This window comes from Planococcus citri, chromosome 2 (genome assembly GCF_950023065.1).
Source record: "Planococcus citri chromosome 2, ihPlaCitr1.1, whole genome shotgun sequence".
Taxonomy (NCBI): Eukaryota; Metazoa; Arthropoda; class Insecta; order Hemiptera; family Pseudococcidae; genus Planococcus; species Planococcus citri.
In genome coordinates, this window is record NC_088678.1 from 84,123,590 (window position 1) to 84,142,413 (window position 18,824).

At 41.0% G+C, this 18,824-nt stretch overlaps 2 protein-coding genes across 5 annotated transcripts in view; one reads left to right on the forward strand and one right to left on the reverse strand.

Annotated features, from left to right (window-relative positions):
• Positions 1-5,404, reverse strand: part of LOC135838163 (tRNA modification GTPase GTPBP3, mitochondrial) — a 6,924-nt gene extending 1,520 nt beyond the window's left edge. Inside the window, exons 1-6 of one of the 2 annotated variants that reach the window (XM_065353779.1) lie at positions 5,265-5,404; positions 1,078-1,212; positions 738-914; positions 508-627; positions 225-394; positions 1-78 (exon numbers count right to left, since the gene is read on the reverse strand). The exon at positions 1-78 is cut by the window's left edge and continues 33 nt beyond it. In XM_065353779.1, coding sequence (XP_065209851.1) covers positions 1-78; positions 225-394; positions 508-627; positions 738-914; positions 1,078-1,195 — 663 coding nt within the window. In that variant the 5' untranslated portion in view covers positions 1,196-1,212; positions 5,265-5,404. Of the gene's footprint in view, positions 79-224; positions 395-507; positions 628-737; positions 953-1,077; positions 1,217-5,264 lie in introns of those variants that run through there. The other variant, XM_065353780.1, reaches the window with a different exon arrangement.
• LOC135838157 (serine-rich adhesin for platelets-like) overlaps positions 5,404-18,824 on the forward strand; it is a 25,758-nt gene continuing 12,337 nt past the window's right edge. For all 3 annotated transcript variants that reach the window (XM_065353761.1, XM_065353762.1, XM_065353763.1), the window contains exons 1-3: positions 5,404-5,787; positions 8,989-9,078; positions 13,057-18,666. In XM_065353761.1, the coding sequence (XP_065209833.1) occupies positions 9,010-9,078; positions 13,057-18,666 (5,679 nt within the window). In that variant the 5' untranslated portion in view covers positions 5,404-5,787; positions 8,989-9,009. The remainder of the gene's footprint in view (positions 5,788-8,988; positions 9,079-13,056; positions 18,667-18,824) is intronic.

The window sequence follows — 18,824 nt, forward strand, 5'->3', positions numbered from 1 at the left end:
TTGTACCACGTTTAAAATGTTTTCTTCGATGTTCTCGTCTTCGCTAAAGTCTATATAGGCTTCGACATGAGCTAAGCTCTGCGCAGGAGAGAGATACGCGCAATGTAGGATATACGTGTACACAGTGTACGTAGAAGTACTACGTAGATACGTATGAACTTACTAATAAAATGGTATATGCGGCACTAATTAGTAACTAGCAGTTACGATTAACCAACACTCACTTGTAAAAGCATCGCGCGCCAGTCGAGATAAATCTTCTTCAGCGAACCTTCCATCTGATATAGAGCTTGCTTTCTTTGCATTTCAGTTTCGGCATCGATCAGATCAGACAAACCTTCTACTTCGGTGAGGTCAAATTTGTTCGCGTAAAACGCACGCTTCGTAAATTCGCCTAATAAAATGGTGTAAGTAAGGTTAGGTTTAGGTACGCATAAAAAAAAAAAACAACAACAACAACAACAAATCGTACGAGGGAAAACGCAAGAGTGTCTAGTCTGTATCTACCTGGCTCAGCTGGCCTGAAATTCTTCAGTTTCGATAAAGCCAGCAAAATGGCTCGGATGACCGCTTTACTGCCGTGCACGTGCAATTCGCATACGTCTTCGCCGGTGAAACTTCTAGGACCTAGAACCGGCGCGGCGCATTAGACGCCGAACGAAATGAGACACTCGCCAAGAAATATAGCGTCCACGCCACCAATGGCCAATGGGCAATGGGCAATGGGCATACACTACCGGGAAACCATAACACGATTCCTTTATCCAGCGGTTCCGCAGTGACAGGATCGTATATAGTTTTCAACTTTGCCATTTTCGGAGCTGGTACACCAGCGGATTTTGTCATTCTCGTAATGACCGACGAACATTGCTTCCCAGATACCCGAATCACAGCGACTCCGCTTTTTCCCGATCCTGAACAACGAACACACGCTCAAAATTGAATCGCTACACTACAGAAAATTGCGCGTGAAATTCACAACCATACAACCATACAGCAGCAGGTTGGTGCTAGTAAGGTGCTCAGCTGCTTACTGCTTACTGCTGACTACTGCTAAGTGCTAATAGAAAAACCTACCGGATGAAACCGCGTAAATTGTCGAATAGTAACGATGAAAAATGTATTTCTTATCGAAAAATGCGCGGGCGCGATTGTTTTTTTGACTCGAATGAAGGAAATGCAAAAACCTCATCATCTTGGCCGCGCAGAAATCTGAAAAGTTGTAAATTAATTAAGCTTGTAATACTAATATTCAAATCGTAGTCGCAGTCGGGTCGGCGGACTTGAGTAGCGAGTGCTGAATGATACCGACTGACAAGCGAACAAAACAAAAACACGCATGCGATATGATAAGACGGAACCAAATTCTCCCAATCAGTTATCAGCTTTCCGTTTCCGTTCCAAGCACACGAGCAACACGTCGACACGATAACACGAAAGGTGGAAAAGGTACTGTTAACGTTTAACGAAAACGAAACTGAAAACGTGACCAGCTCGCGATTCTCAAGAATCTGCTTTATTGAACAATTTTAGAATCGAGTTATTCGAATTTTTTAATAAATCAAAACTCCATTGTTGATTATACTTATTACAAAATCCAAACGTCTTCTTTCGTTACCTAACTGATAACAAAATCCCGAGTCCGTTTCAGAAATTCAGAATCTAATCTACTCGCGGACGCGGAGTAGATTCACAATCGTCATAAAAACGGATTCTAGAATCTAGATTCTTATGGAGAATCGGGAGAATCCGCGTTGAAACGAACACAGCAATGATTCATGATTCCGATTCCGAATGATCATTGACGTTATACCTCTACCTCTAGTCTAGAGGTATAACGTCATTTTAGTTGGTCTTTGTAGGTAGGTAGGTAGGTAGGTACCACCACCACCAAGGCACCAAACCATCACAGCCGCCAAATCCAAAAACACCGGGATGACCATAGACTGCAGCGGAGTTGCTGGAAGCTGGAGTTTCGTCAGTCCGCCTCCGCCCGTCGGCCGTCAGTCCATTCGCGCTAGGTATCGATACCTACCTACATAAATAATAAACGATTGTGTCATCTTCTCTCTCTCCCATCACTAAAGTCTTATGAAAAATAATCTAGAATGATCCGAATTAGAAAATAGAGATAGATAGATAGATTTATTGATTGTTTTTCGCGGACCAGCGTGAAGTCGCTATAACTCGCAAACAAACAATATTACATACTTAGATCATATCAATTATGTCTTGAGCTAATTTAGGCCACTGAATTAGAAGAGAGAGAGTTGATGAAAATGAATGGACCAGTTGCTCCGCAGTTGACTTCTGACTATCGACTCTACACTCGTATTCGCAAGAAAACAGGGATACACTGGTTAATAAAAATTTTCATTTTCATTTTTTTTCTTGAAAATAAGTTTAATCTAAAATTAAATTTGCCTCTATTACCGGCATTCGTAGTGCATAATAGGCTAGATAGGTACCACTTATTATTACACCTGCTTACGGTAGATCCTTTTTAATATGGAAATTGAATCATTACCGTGGAGATTTTTATTCAAATAAACAAAATCGGCATCAGAGCTGAGAAGTAGCTAGGTACGTAGGTACTAAAATTTTCACAAAAAAAACCACCAGATTAAGTTGTTATTCAAATTAAGTATTACTCGAGTTCGGTCAGGTATCGCCTGGATAAATTTTTCATAAGAAATCTAGGAGTACCTTAACTACCCCAATTCCGGAGATGAGAAAAGATAATACATATGTAGATGCGAGTAGGTACAACGAAACTGGGACACGGCATTTTTAAACCAAAACGCAAACGCCAATGTTTGTTCACACTTCACAAGGACCAAGGTAAACGAGAAACTGAGAATCTACGGCGCGGCGCGGCGAGCAATTTGGAAAAACTACCTTACATCAAAAGTTAGAGAACTAATACTCGTACTTATTCGAGGATTTGCTAGATTCGCGATCGACGACATGTTTCGAGCATTTGAAATACCTACTGCCCACCCACTCCACTCGTACTCTCGTACGTAGGTAAGCAATGCAAATACGAACGAGAGACATACTATGTATAGCTATAGCTCGTATATGCTAACACTGCAGAGTAAGAATGCGTATACTATAGGTACCCAGTACCCACTACCTAGTATGTACGTACATACGTACCTACCTACCTACCTACCTACCTACCTACGAGTACACATAAATATTACATACAAAACAGAAAGCAGCCAAAATGAATCGAAAATTACGACGAGAAAAAATAAATTTCATCGATTTTTTTCACTTTTGAAAATGTGACGATGCGACATTATATGTAGCCGACTACGTGACTAGTGGCTCTGGCTACACCTAATAGGCCTAAACGTCTCGGTTGACCGCAAAATACGAGTAAGCACGAAAAAAGGGAAACTACGAGTAATTGTAGGTGGTTCACTTGGCTCAGTGGCTGTAAACGTACATATAGTGTATACGCGACGGTACCTACATATACGAGTAACTCTAGTAGGTCTAGGTACGCGTATCTTTTTCCAAATTGCGGTTCTCGATACGAGAACACCGACAAGCCGACGCGCGACGATCCGACGATGAAAACGAGCAATGTAAGAAAAATAGGTAGCCTAAAGAAAGAACCGAAGAAAGATGAGAAGAAAACTGAAGAGATGTTTGTTGATTTTGCCTTTTTTGGAAGAACACGGTGCGCCAGTGCGCCATAAACGAGAGTTTGGAGTTTGCCAGTGCTAAAACTGACTCCGAGTGTAGCTGTAGCTGTATAGCTGTTCATACGAGTATAAACGCCGCCGCCGCCGCCGCCGCCACCGCCGCGCCGCACTGCAGCTCGCCTTGCATCGCCGCGTTATGGCATGGCATGGCATGGCATAACGACAAACCGTTGATACTCGTACTTGATAGATCTAGGTAAGGTACTCTTACTCGTATGTGTATGTAGGCAGCTAGGCACATCGTGGATGATACTCCGTCCGCCCAACCACACCATTTCGATTTTCGAATGAGAAAAACGACGACGGATTGCGCATCTGTCTCAAACTGCAACTGCAACTGCACAGTGCACATTCGACGAGCGACGTAAGAAATGGCGTTATTCGTCAGTCGTCAGTCGTAGGTGCCATGTGCGAAGGTCGATCGTCGGATCGTCAATTTTTCAATTCACCTATACCTACCATAACCATAGGCCTACTAATCTGCGAGTTGCGCGATGCACTCGTCGTATTTCATGGAATCAACACTACAGCTATAGGTACACCGTATACCTAGACCTACAGCATTTATGGCATTTCAACTAAGTACATAGACATACGAGTAATAACTAAGGTAGCACTGTGCCAAGTACCAACCACTTTAAGAATGATCATGTGCTTGCAGGCGGCTGGGTATCTGATTGATACGACAGACAACGTGACAACGAGGTCGATACCTACGGGTAACTAGGTTACTACTCAGCTACTCAGCTTGTGCTGCTAGATCTACTCTTACTCGGGCAGGCCTACGACTAAGACTACGAGTACATGTTTCGACTGCGCTAGCATTTACGCATGGCTATTGGCTATGTACATGTACGTATTTGTAGTATGTAGATGTAGCTATTGTAAAATAACGTACATATTCGTATAATACGATACGAGTATCATTAACTCTGGTTGTGGTAATTTCAAGTTGCTCGCACTCGTAGTCGTAGAATACGTACCATACTCGTATGTATGTCTATGTATCAATTGTATGTACTTGGTACGGAAAGTAACGGTGGTTGGTGCTGGACATAACAGCGGAAGAAGGAAAGACGCGATACGATGCGATGCGACAATATCTGGGACTGGGCGCAGCGTGAGCGTCTAATGCCGTTCACGGCTACAATCGCAAAAAGACAAAACTGCCACGAGCCACAGCTACGTTAAATGGTTTAATCAAACCATACGATATTGTATACTCGCAGTCGTAGTCGTAGTCGTAGTCGTTGGTAATTCGTAATGAGAGCGACGACGCCGCGCCGCGCCGCGATGACATCGGCATTATACCAGTACCAAGTACCATGGATAGACAGCAGACACCTATGTATGGTGAAGACTACACAGCCAATTAAGCCTACCCTATTGAAATAACGAATGTGTAAGTTTACGCAGACCGTAGACCGCCTAGACAAGTAGACATGGAGGCGAACCTATATGCTCCGCGACCGGCGACCGGCGACCGGCGACCCGCGACCACTGATGATATTGTGTAGGCGAAGTGAAGTGGGAGACGAGAATACGAACCTGTTATCAAACGATCTGCGATTGCAAAACCAATATTCACGACGATCGTCCTTTTCGCAGTGGTTAATCGAGTATCGAGTATCGAGTCGAGTCATGAATCGAATACGCGCGTCGTTTGTCGCTTTTCCTTCACAAAATACCTGCAACAAAATGAAATGAAAAACTAGTTTGAAAAATTATCGATCGATAAAACCAAAAAATTAAACAAACAGAAAAAGAAGTAAAAAATAGTAAACTCGCTGCGGCTTTAGTGTAGTTTTTTTTTGTTTTTTTTTTTTTCGTTTTTTGAAAACTTCCTTCTTTTGGAAAAACGAAACGACAAAAACAACAGACAGGCATTTACTCCACAGATATTGCATTCAAAAAATAAAAAAAATAAAAAATAGAAAAATCGGTTTAAAAAAAAGTGAAAAAAAAAACGAACGGAGACAGAGAAAACGCCCTCTCACATGAAAGGAAAGAATCGAGACACCTGGCAAACTTAATTAAATACCCGCACGCCTACCTATAATAGCTTCCTGAAGTAAGTGTTTTGTCCATTATTTTCATAATGCTGAAAATTTATCCTAAAAAAAATACTCGTACGCGGCGTAATGTTTAAATTTTAACCAGAATCGGTATACATATACGTAGTTGACTGCTAAGCGCTAACTGATAACGCATTGCTACCTCTCTCAACTCGTTATTACTACGGCTTGCTCGATCATTTTTCTGCATTATTTCGTACAGGCAAAGACAGGCATGCGACGAGTAAATAATATACAATAGGTAAGGCACCCTATCATCGCCTTCACTTTAACAAATACCGCTGACCTACGTAAGTCGTAAACTACGTCGAGTACAGTAGGTACGAGTATTATGTACCTATGTACTCGTACCTATGTAGCCGTAGCGTAGCCTCTACGTGCGATACTGACCTATACCAAGCATACCAAAGCAACATGTCGCATGTCTATGTCTCTACATAGGGTCCTTTTCTTCAAAGCGCCCAAATTTTTACCACGTTTTCGAAATTGATCCGATTTTTTCGAATTTAACCCGAAAAGGCGAAAAACAAAATAGTACGTACAAGCTTTAAACACCCCACATTGTTAAAAATGGAAAAGTTGCGTAAGAGCGTGAAAATGGAAACTTTTCAAATGAATCACGCAACCAAGTCCATCAGCCGTAATGCGCTAATGCCGCGTATGCAGTATGATCGATGCCCGAGTCATTTCTCTGCTCTACCAGCCCGCTTCCACAGGTTTTACCTATTTCACTTAATTTCATCGATGGCAAAATACGTATGTACGTAGATACTCGTATACGTAGGTACGGTTTGCATATCGCAGTCTTCGAGCGCAGGCAATGATCCGCTGCAACTCGATACGAATTGCGTAGATTTGTTGAATTTTCACGAGTAGGCCTATTTTGTACTCGTATTCATCGTGCTCGCTGTACCGATATTTTTACTCAAATTCGTTCCTCGTTCCGCCTTCCGCCTTCCGCAGTGGTTAGAAATCGTGGAAGCTACTCGTACCAACAAAAGTCCGTACCGGTACGTAGCTGTATAGACGTAAACAACACAGACTTACTGCATCCCCATTTACAAAAAGATAGGTAGTACAGTACATACGAGTAGATATAGGAATACCAACAACTTTGGAAAGGTTTTCTCAAGTTTAGAACCAGGGCCAGGGCCAGGGCTAGGTCCACGTCCTGAGGGTCCTACAAGACGGCAACCAAAACAGTGGCCTGACGCCCGCGCCAGAGAAGGTACACTCGTCGTAGGCTTATTTTTGTTCCATACGACGCTACGCCCCTCCCCCCCCTCTAAATAGACAACATACCAGTTAGGCTCACACAGGTCTATTCTGGACCGCGTCCGCATCAACCTTTTTCAACCGCAAAAATAGTTACAAGCGGCCCCCACTGCACCGCACCCCACTGTCCCATTTGTGAATGTGAAATAGGTATGATGTACGTAGCAGAAAAGGAATACATTGATACAAAGTATCCTGAGCGGCAAAAATGGCGAAGAAATTAGAAAATGTAGAATGGTTGGAGTTTTCAACGATTACGAGATAGGCAACCAATTATATACGTAGGTATACTGTTAAACTGTCGAGTCCAAGTACGGACGTTCGTATACCTACTTACTACAAATATGCATGTATCTATGTACAAATTGAACAATACTCGTAGTAGCAAAGTAAAAAGTCAAATTTTACATCATAAGCGAAGGCCTATTTACGTAGGTAAGTCTACATACGAGTATTTGAGTACGTTCGAGATATCGACGACCGTTTGAGACTTCCTCTGCAGAGAATCTTTTTTGTACAAAATTTTGGTCGCGGGTGCGGACTGCGGGTAGGTAATTTTTATGACGGTTGTGTGATGGCTTCAAACTGTGTCCATCATGGGGTCTTTGCACCGTATGCGGCGGCGGCGGCGACGGCGACGGCGGCGGCGGCGACGGCGACGGCGACGCCGGTAAAAAGTTATTAAATGTTGGGGCGGCGGGCACGAGGTCTTTTCAATGACGAATTTAACGCGCCGCAGATCGCTCCGTTCGCTTTCGCAATATGGCTCAGTGGTGCGAGTAGCTTAGCCAAATAAGGCAACTAATGAACGGCTTCGTCTTGACAACTTTGGTCAAATTGCATCGCGTCTTCCTACTATACACGTTCACGTTCACGTTCACGTAAACGTACTCGTACGCCACTACGCCAGTCCTCGATGTGTGCAAGTATTGTACCAGCTATCTCTCTGCCTCTGCCTCTGCCTCTACCTCTACCTCCATCCATCGCGCCATGCAATATCTCTACGAGTACATAATACATACATATAGGTAGAGGTACGTAGTATACCTACAACCTAGGTACTCGTATACGCGTAGTATAGCGTTCGATGAGCGCAGCTCCGCCATCGCACCGATTCCACCGTCCGTCCACGCCAAAGACCGGTTCAAAAAAGTATTTTTAAACTTTTTTCGTCTTTGTCAACTCGACCATCTATAAGTACACGGACGCGGTACCGCTCAAGCTTTCATCTCCCTTCCTTCTTTCTTTCTTTCTTTCTTCCTTCCTCATCCTCGCCAAGTGCTTAACTGCTTATAATACGAGTATTAATGTTTACTAGCCACTTAGCGCGAGGGTCTACGCTATACGGGTGCACTACATTTGCGTAGGACTAGGACGCCATTCTTTCTATGTACTCGTTCATCTACGCTCTACGCTCTACGCTCTACGCTATACCTACTCCTATCGTAGGTATACGAGTAGGGACGCGTGAATTTGCATATTCAGCAGGGCCAAGTGCAAAAGGTCGTCGACGAGTCTGCTTCTTCAGTAACACGGTGCTCGAACAAACGACTCCAAATGCGAGTAATTCTGAATAAACCAATCGACGACTCCTTAACGTCAGCCCCTCTCCTTCTCAACAACTCTATACTCGTATGTAGGTATTATGTAGAATACTACGTATGATTAAAACAATTATTGCAAAATTTTTTTCGAGCAACTCAAAAAGGATGAAAGGTGGTTTTGCAAAACCGCCCAAAATGAACTACGAGTATAGCTACTCGGCAACAGACTTTTTCCACGAAGCATGTATGGTACCATACCCAACCTGAAGAACGCAGTACGCAGCATAATCCTAACTCAACCTAACTTCATCCGTTACCCAGTGTCTAATAAATGCTGATTTCTTTAAAAGTTCGTTAATTTTGATTTTCTAATTTCAGATTTCAACCAGCGCAAACACGATGGCCGGCAACATTGACGGTAGCAACGATTTGAATACAATACACGACGAAGATACGCTAAGGCACATGGTAAAAATTATCGCATACAGTACATAGACGAATTATACATAGATACAGGGTGCCCAGAAATATCGTGAGCCCCTAACAAAGTTTTCTGCTAAATATTTCGGTTGGTCACAGTGAATGATACGAGTAATAATGATAGCACATTATTGGTTGTTAGACTGAGAGGATAACTTCCACCAATCATACGCATCTATTTCACGTTGCCAACCTATATTTTTTAATAAAAAACTTTCTTTGGGGTTCACGATATTTCTGAACACCCTGTACCTACCTACCTACCAACATTATGTGCTTATTACACGCCCATTACCTACTTTTGACACATAAAAAACAATGAAATTCAGCAGGCGTGAAGGTTGCATATGTATTAGAGTGGATGATGTTTATTACCAAATAAAAGTAATTTCAACGGTACTTCGAGTACAGGGATTATTTTACTTAAGGATTTTTTGGAGCTACACAACCAGCATAGTTTTCAATATCAAAATTTTTCCAACCCCAATTTTTCTAAATCTCCCCCCCCCCATTTTTGTAACAACACAAAATGTGCGGAGCTACGCATTAAAATAATCCCTGTTTGAGAACAATTTTACAGGATTTTCATTCTAGCTTCTTCAAAGTTGTTTTCATCAATTCTCTTAGTAATACAACGGCCTAATATCAAAACTGAATAACTAACTTTATAGAGCGGGAAAATAACGTAAAAAAGCAGCGGCAAAAAGGAAAAAATTGGCACATAAATTTTTTCTTCGGGAATGTGTTCGGATGGACCCTCTGAACCACCAAAAAAAAGCCGACTCTCCTATCCCTGGAGGAAAATTTTTTAGGGGACTGAAACCGGTTCCGATTCACGTTTTTTGCGTTTTACTCCGTAAATGTTAGGTTTTTGAGAAAAACTACCATGACGAAAAATGTTCCCCTTTGAATTCTCGACAATTTGATGCTACGCTCGATACCCATTGCTCAAGGAGGGTGTCAAAAAAAAGGGGTGGAAAGAGTAGGTGTTTCAAAAAAGGTCAGTCCAATAAATTAATCAAAATTACCACTTAAAATCATTCGTTTTGGCTCAAATTTTTTTTACAAAGTCTACTCACCCAACTACTAATCAAACTATCATTGGTTTGTCTTCAACCCTCCTCGGGGGTTCGTGAGGGTTGCTTGATTTTTCAAGTAACACACTACTGAATCATATATTTGAAAAACAAATCTGGACGTGCGATATATCGAATAGTATGTTTTCGAGGTCGCTGAATACGAATATGAGCTCATTTTTTGCATACAACCCCTCAAAGCCCCTCTGTGCCCCAAAATGGGGGTCAAAATTTTGAAAAATCGTGAAAAGTCGAGTGATATATCGAATGGTACGTTTTCGAGGTCGCCAAGTGCGAAAATGAACTTATTTTTTGGGTCCCACCCCCCAATGTCCCTCTGTGCCCCAAAATGAGGGTAAAAATTTTGAAAAATCGTGAAAAGTCGAGTGATATATCGAATTGCATGTTTTAAAAGCCACTGAGCACGAATATGGCCTTATTTTTTGGGCCCAACCCCGCACAGCTCCCAACTGCCCCAAAAAAAGGCCAAAATTTTGAAAAAATGTGAAAAGTCGAGTGACATATTGAATGGTATGTTTTCGAAATCACCGAGTACGAATATGAACTTATTTTTTGCCTACAGCCCCTCAAAGCCCCTCTGTGCCTCAAAATGAGGGTCAAAATTTTGATAACTCGTGAAAAGTCGACTGATATATCGAATGGTATGTTTTTTTTAAAAAACACGAACTACGAACTACTAATTTTCGATGTTTTCTTCCATCAAAAAAAAAATTATTTCATTTTGTTTTCGATTGGTAGCCAATACAGTAGACTCCCGATTATCCGACCTAATCGGGGGTGTAAGGTTGGTCGGATATCAAAAAAGTCGGATAATCCAAAATTGATGTTTTAAGCGTAAAAATGAAGTGCATAAGCTTGAGACGACAAGCTTTCATTCAGAAAATCGAGTTTTGGCTCAAAACAGGAACAAAGAATTGAAAAAATAACAAATAAACAAAAAAAAAACGTACTTTTGTACATAAAAGACAATGAAATACTGACTCAAATTATAATTTTTTGAGATAAGTTGGATCGATTTCAAGGAAAATAACACTGTTAGAATACAAAATGCTGAATCCTGCATTATTATTTACACTCCAAAATCAAAAATCAGATGTTTTTTATGCGAAAAGTAAGTCGGATAAATTCGTACTGGATAACCTGAAAGTCGGATAATTGGGAGTCTACTGTAAAAAATGAAATCGAAAACTTTACAGGAAAACAATCGAAATGAAAACACTGAGATAGACAAGAAGATTGACATCTTACCTACTAAAAACATTGAGGATAATTTTGTGGCGTTAGTAGGACGTTTGAATAGTAAAATGAGTGAAATAATAAAAATGATTCTGTAGTCGTATTCAGCGATCTTGAAAACATACTATTCGACGTATTATACGTTTTTTGGTGACTTTTCGAAATTTTATCCTATTTAGGGGGCGTAAGGGGATTTTGAGGGATCGTACGTAGAGCAGGAAAAAAGTGCATATTCCAGTTCAGTGTCTCGAAAACATACAAATCGATATATCACTCGACTATTCAAGATTTTTCAAAATTTTGACCCTCATTTTGAGGCACAGAGGGGCTTTGAGGGGCTGTAGGCAAAAAATAAGTTCATATTCGTACTCGGCGGTTTCGAAAACATACCATTCAATATGTCACTCGACTTTTCACATTTTTTCAAAATTTTGGCCTTTTTTGGGGCAGTTGGGAGCTGTGCGGGGTTGGGCCCAAAAAATAAGACCATATTCGTGCTCAGTGACTTTTAAAACATGCAATTCGATATATCACTCGACTTTTCACGATTTTTCAAAATTTTTACCCTCATTTTGGGGCACAGAGGGACATTGGGGGGTGGGACCCAAAAAATAAGTTCATATTCGCACTTGGCGACCTCGAAAACATACTATTCGATATATCGCACGTCCAGATTTGTTTTTCAAATATATGATTCAGTAGTGTGTTACTTGAAAAATCAAGCAACCCTCACGAACCCCCGAGGAGGGTTGAAGACAAACCAATGATAGTTTGATTAGTAGTTGAGTGAGTAGACTTTGTAAAAAAAATTTGAGCCAAAACGAATGATTTTAAGTGGTAATTTTGATTAATTTATTGGACTGACCTTTTTTGAAACACCTACTCTTTCCACCCCTTTTTTTTGACACCCTCCTTGAGCAATGGGTATCGAGCGTAGCATCAAATTGTCGAGAATTCAAAGGGGAACATTTTTCGTCATGGTAGTTTTTCTCAAAAACCTAATATTTACGGAGTAAAACGCAAAAAACGTGAATCGGAACCGGTTTCAGCCCCCTAAAAAATTTTCCTCCAGGGATAGGAGAGTCGGCTTTTTTTTGGTGGTTCAGAGGGTCCATCCGAACACATTCCCGAAGAAAAAATTGATGTGCCAATTTTTTCCTTTTTAAAACCGCTATTTGCCCGCTCTATTATCACTTGATACCTGTGTAAAACGTTCTTTTTCACTGTACCGCTTCCTATCAGGTTTGAATGCTCAAATAAAAAATAGGTAACCATGGGTAGCAGTCACCTTCAGTTTCTTACTTTTTATTTGAGCATTCAAGTCCGATAGGAAGTGCTACAGTGAAAAATAACGTTTTACACAGGTATCAAGTGATAAGGGAGTTATGCGGTTTTGATATTAGGCAGTCGAATAAGTACAGTTAGGTATGTAAAAGCACCTTGGCACACTCCGTATGGATTGGATTTCAAAAATTCCCTCGCATTTCTTCCCCTTGTTACTTGAGCATTCTTAAAAGTTGCAGTAAGGCTTTGAAATTGACAATTTGCAGACCTTTACTATTTTTTTTTTCAAGCACTAATAAGACAATCGTATATTATTTTCTTGATTTTGTCCTTTTTTTCAAACTTTTAGTGGCAAGAAACGGAAGATTTTGGGCGTAAGAAAGAGATACGTTTACGAATGTACAAATTGCGTGAAGAACGTCTGAAAAGTTACTACATTAAACGTGAAACCAACACCAGTACCAGCAGTAGTAGCAGCAGTCATACAAATAGTAAATCAATGATTACTTCTTCACACACAGATTCTCTGAATGATCGAGGTTTCATGTCAGCCAAAACAAATGAAATTCGTGACTCAACATCACCAGCATTGGAGCTGCTAGGGCAAAAAACATATCAGTTGGAAACAAAAGTCACTAGTAAGAGCAAAACTACCGCTGATGACATAGTCTCTAAAGCATACTCTACAAAAGAGAATAACATCCAGCAACAGCAGTATTCTACTAGCCAGTGTAATGTACTTGACAAACAAGTTGAAACATCCTCTCACTTACTAGGCCAGTTTCAGAGCTCTTCAATAACGGACAATGTGACTAACATACTCGATACTGCGAGTATACCACATTCCAATGATATCAGCAACCAAATTGTCAAGAGTACAGTAACAACAGGTCAACAGTTGACTACTGAAATGGAGAAGTCATCCTGCAAAGAGCACAACTTACAGCAGCAGAGACAAATAATCAATGAGAACGCAAAAATTTTGTACAAAAGTCAGTGCGGAATAAACAATAGTGATGAACAAAACTCCGCCTCAGAGCACACGTCTACAGAGAAAATGAACATACTAGTTGTCCCAACCAGGCAAATTGAAAAAACAAACAGTAGCCACCATCATATAAGCCAACAGCTTTCCGATGATACAATTAAAAGGAGTACAACAACAGTTGTTAACCATCACATCAATATTGACAACAGCTATCTTGATAGTAGTGCAGCAACCAACGAGCACCATAATGTCAATTTGTCAGTTGATTTAGATTGTGTGACACAACCAGCAGCTACTAATGTGCAGATAAGTAAAATTTCTCAAGATGTTAGCGCTACCCATAATGCATTTGCCAGTTCTTTGCGTGCTAGTGCTAGTCCAAGCCCAACACCAAGCAGCGGATTTTGCGTTAGTAGACAAGCATCACCATCACCCAAGTCTTCAACTGGACATTCCAGTCCTGAAAAAACACCTAGAGTGAGCCCTGAAAAACAAGTTTACGACCATATTAGCAGTAAACTAACAGCCAGCTTTCGAAACCGTATAGCTTCTACTAGTACTCACCACTCCTCGTCATCATCACACACACCTGGTGGTGCAGAAAAAGTTCTATCAATTCAACTGCAACCTTGTTTTACGAGCGAGTATGATTCTGATGATTCCAGCGCAACATATAAAAAGATAGACACTGAGATTAAAGTAGTTGACAAGAGATCATCCAATGGTATGCTTAAAACCTCACATCGTCAACAGTTACAAAAGGATAGTTATGGCAAATTACAACAAAATAGGGATTTGATAGTAGCAAATACTTCAAAACCATCTGAGCAGGAAATCAACAGAGACAATAGCAGCTGCAACTTATCTAGAAATTCCAAAATGCAGACGCAGACTCAATCGAGACGCCAGTCATATCCTCCTCACAGGTCTGATGGGGTTACACCGCAAGCAACACACACAGTTGAACAGAGGTCATTTTCACAAAATGTTCCTCAACATGCGTTGAAGTTGAATCCAGTATGTACATCTTCCTCATCAATTCAACGCAATACTCGCATAACTAGTAGAAAAAACAGTCAGGTGGAGAGAGACAGTAAGGAAAATAAAACATCAGATATGCAACAGAAACAGAAACAAAGGGAGTCCAGTCACAGTCCAACAAAGAGTAGTATTGTTCACAAAGATCACAAAGACATGCAGAAAGGAACTCCTCTCATAAGCTGCGTAGCAGCCAACCTTGACAAAATTCCTAATGACTCTGTTCCTAAAACATTTACACCTACTGCTACTTTGAAGCCAAGACCTTCTCCCCAGAAAGGCGAGATCAAAAAATGTGCCACATTACCTGCAAAATCAAAAACACCCCCAAACTCCAAACTTACAAGCTCGCAAGAGAATGAGAGTGATACCTCAACATCTAGCTCGAGCTCTACTTCATCATTAAGCGATGAGATGGAAAATTATGATAGCATTGGTGGTAGTGGCGTTACTATTGAAGAGATTATCGATGCTGATGATAACAAAGAAACACAGGTGCAACAACAAAAGATTGGTCTTTTACAATCCACAGTTCATCAAATGGTGAAACCATTATCCACCACAACGGGTACCCTACTCCCGCAAGAATCATCTCCAATGTCTCACAAGCTAGATGACAAGCAAATCAAAAGCCTGGAAGAGATTGATGATGAGCAGAAACAGTCGAGCCACCTCACACATTTTGAACTGATCAAAGATGAGAGCATGGAACAGCCCAGTACTGAAATGATTGTAAAACAGCGAAAAATCATTAAGGAAGGGGAAATTGATGGTAGTATTCCACCAGTAGAAGTTGTACTTGGTAAGCAGGCTGCCAAACTCTTCACTCATAACCAACAACCAAAAGAGAAGCAGCTGCTGCCAGTGCAACAGCAGAAAAAACAACAATTACAACAGGCCAATAGGATCTCTACCCTAAAAGATGAAAACACTGCCCTATTGAAACAGAATAAGCGAGGTCATCTTCAAAAAATGACACCTGTAAAAATAGTTACTACAACAAAGTCTACTAGCAACAATAATTTTGGTACTACCCCAACAAGTACCAGTAGGCCAAGGTCAAATAGACAACAGTTAACTTCAGTTGAAATAAATGCAAGAAATGGACCATCAAAAGCACTCGCAGGCAGAGTGAAAGCTACAGAGAGTTCAACCATCAAGTCTCCTAATAAACTTGTATGTGGAACACCCCATATGTCTATGCAACTACCCAGCTTGAAGAAAACTACAACACTGAGCTTACAAATGACACCGCACAAGTTGAATTCCATTCCCACCTCCTCAAATAAGAAACAAAAAAAGGAAAGATTATCCCCAAATTTGAACAATACTGTGAAAGATGTAAAACAGAAATTGTGGAAAGAAGGTAAGCAAAAACCATCTCCAAGTAGTAGAAAACCACTCGGTAAAACTCCGTTATCAAATTTGAATAATATTGCCAGAAATGAAAAGAAATTGGGGAAAAAAGATGTGCAAAAAATATCACCAAGTAGTAGAAAATCATCGGATTACACATTACCTAAGAGGACAAAAGAACACACTCAAATTGTTGACGAGCCAGCAAAATACCCGCTAAAAAGGCCATCTACTACCAAGGTTGCCAATAGAGGTGAGAAAGTACAATCTGCTTGTAAGACACAACCATTCCCTAACAAGGCTAAAATGAAGAAACCAAAATCAACTAGTATTCTTCTGGGAAATGTTGGACATAAAACTGATGGCAACTGCGGTGATTTGTACTCTAAGCCCAAGAATGAGTGCAAGTACCCCAGACATACTACTCGTAAAGTGAAAACCTCAACTATAAAACAAAGTCAAACACCCCAGTCCAAGTTGAAGCTACACAATGAAAGTAATACCACCAAAGCTAGCTACCGAAATCATACAAGCACCAAACCTCAATCTAAGTTCAACAAAACAGTAGCACCATCCTCACCAGTAATGCCAACTTTGCCTAGATGTGATGTAAAAACTAATAGGGAACAACCCCTACCCCTGTCAGCACAACCTAGAGCAAAGAAACTGTTCACATTGACTCAAACCTCACCCAGTGTTGACAAAAAAACACACCCCCGTAAAGATACACCCAACATAACACCATCAAAATATAAAGTGGTTGCCACTACCACCCCTACTACCCGCATACATAATCAAAGTAGATCAAACAAAGGTACTACTAAAGTAGTACAATCAAAGTCTTCTAAACTAGGAATTAATACACACCCTATGCGATTGTCCAATAAGTCCACTTTGAGTAGTAATACCTCTAACGATGTTCTATTGCATTTAGAGGATGTTGACCAAGATTTGGAAACCCAAACAGAAAATGTAGATACTGCAGAAATACATACTCTCGAGCATCAACAACAGCAACAGAATCAGAATTTAAACGTTATAGTGAGAATGCCATCATCATCGCGTGAAACCACACCTAACTTGCCCAACACAGAGTGCGAGTCATATCCAAAAGTAGTAGATGATGAGGATGGTGATACTGCATGTCCCAGGTATGCGGATCGTGTGATCGAGTCTGATGATTTGGTTACATTAAAGAGGATCACAGTGCCACGATTTGAAAAAATCACACACTTGGAAGAAGATGATCAACAGGATGAAACCTGCGACAAAGTACAACAGTTGCAATCACCAACAAAGAAATGTGAGAAGATGCTTACACCTACGCAACAAACTACCCATATTAATGTGGCCAAACGAGTTAGTCAATTCCAGGATGGGCATCGTACCTTCGATACTACCACTGAGCCACAAATGACTTATACCCATCAGACCCACAGTGATGGAAAGAATGTACGTGAAACAAAAAAAATATGGGAGCAGGAGGCAGAGGCTGATCGAAAAAAACGCATTTGCAAATTAACAGACACAAATGAAAATACAACATTAATAACACCTTCATACGACTCTGATACCAATACTGACAATCGAGTTACGCATCATAAAATTGTATCGAAGAAATTGGCTGATGATGATTATAGATTATTTGAAGCTGAACACGCTTCAAACATTTCCCAAGTAAAACAACAATCAACCGATGAAGCTGAACCGAGAGAAAATAAAACTAAAACCTCAAATTCAACTTACAATCAAACACAGAATCAGTTTCATGTTACAAACGCGAGCAAAATTGAAGGAGTGGAAACATACCAGGAGGGTGGTAAACCCCTGCCAAAAACAAAGCCAATTGTAGCGGAAAACTCATTGACAGAGAGCACATCCGTAACCAACTACAACTCCAAGTTTGTAACTGATGCGACAATAAAAGGCAAAAACGTTTGCAATGGGACAAGTGGGAAAACATCCGCGAGTACAAAAAGCAACCGTATACAGCCAGATTCTGTCGGTTTGTCTCCAAAACCAATCAAGATGACCACTGTAGAAATAAAACCTAGTAAACAATTTGACCACACCGCCATCATCAGATTCGATCAAAGAATTGCACCAGATGAACAGCAGCCCAAAGCAGAGTCTCGCAACTACAATCGTAAAACCACACCCAACGATGACAGTCGCAGTCGCAGCCGCAGTACCAGCAACAGTAGTCGCGCCACCAAGTCTTCTCCTAGTCCAACTAAGGTAGACAGCCGCAACGAGTATCAGTCTCAACACAGTCTCATCACACGCGGCAATAGAAAGCTTTTCTCCGGGCATCCTATCAAAACCAAAGTGGCAAAAGCTGCTACACCCGAGTCACCACATAAAGCATCCGCAGTCAAATCCTCGCAGCGGCTACTGCAGCACCAGACACAGACTGGATCTCAAACCCAGCAACGATCCACGGACACATCCGAGGAAAAGCGCAGCAGCACAGTCACCACCACTACCACCACCACCACCACCCTTCCAATCACAACTTCTTGGCAACAGATGAAAGAAATTGAAGAAATTGATGACTTGGAACTGCTGCAAGCTATGGTGAGTCATTCGTAGTTTGAAATTTCATTCGTTCAAACATAATGTAGGTATACATAAATGAGTCTGCGCACCAGAAATTTAAACAGACTTATCGCAAACTCCCCCTTCTCGATGCCAAGCTTCGGACCAATTTTGGCTCGGTGTTTGCCACATTGATA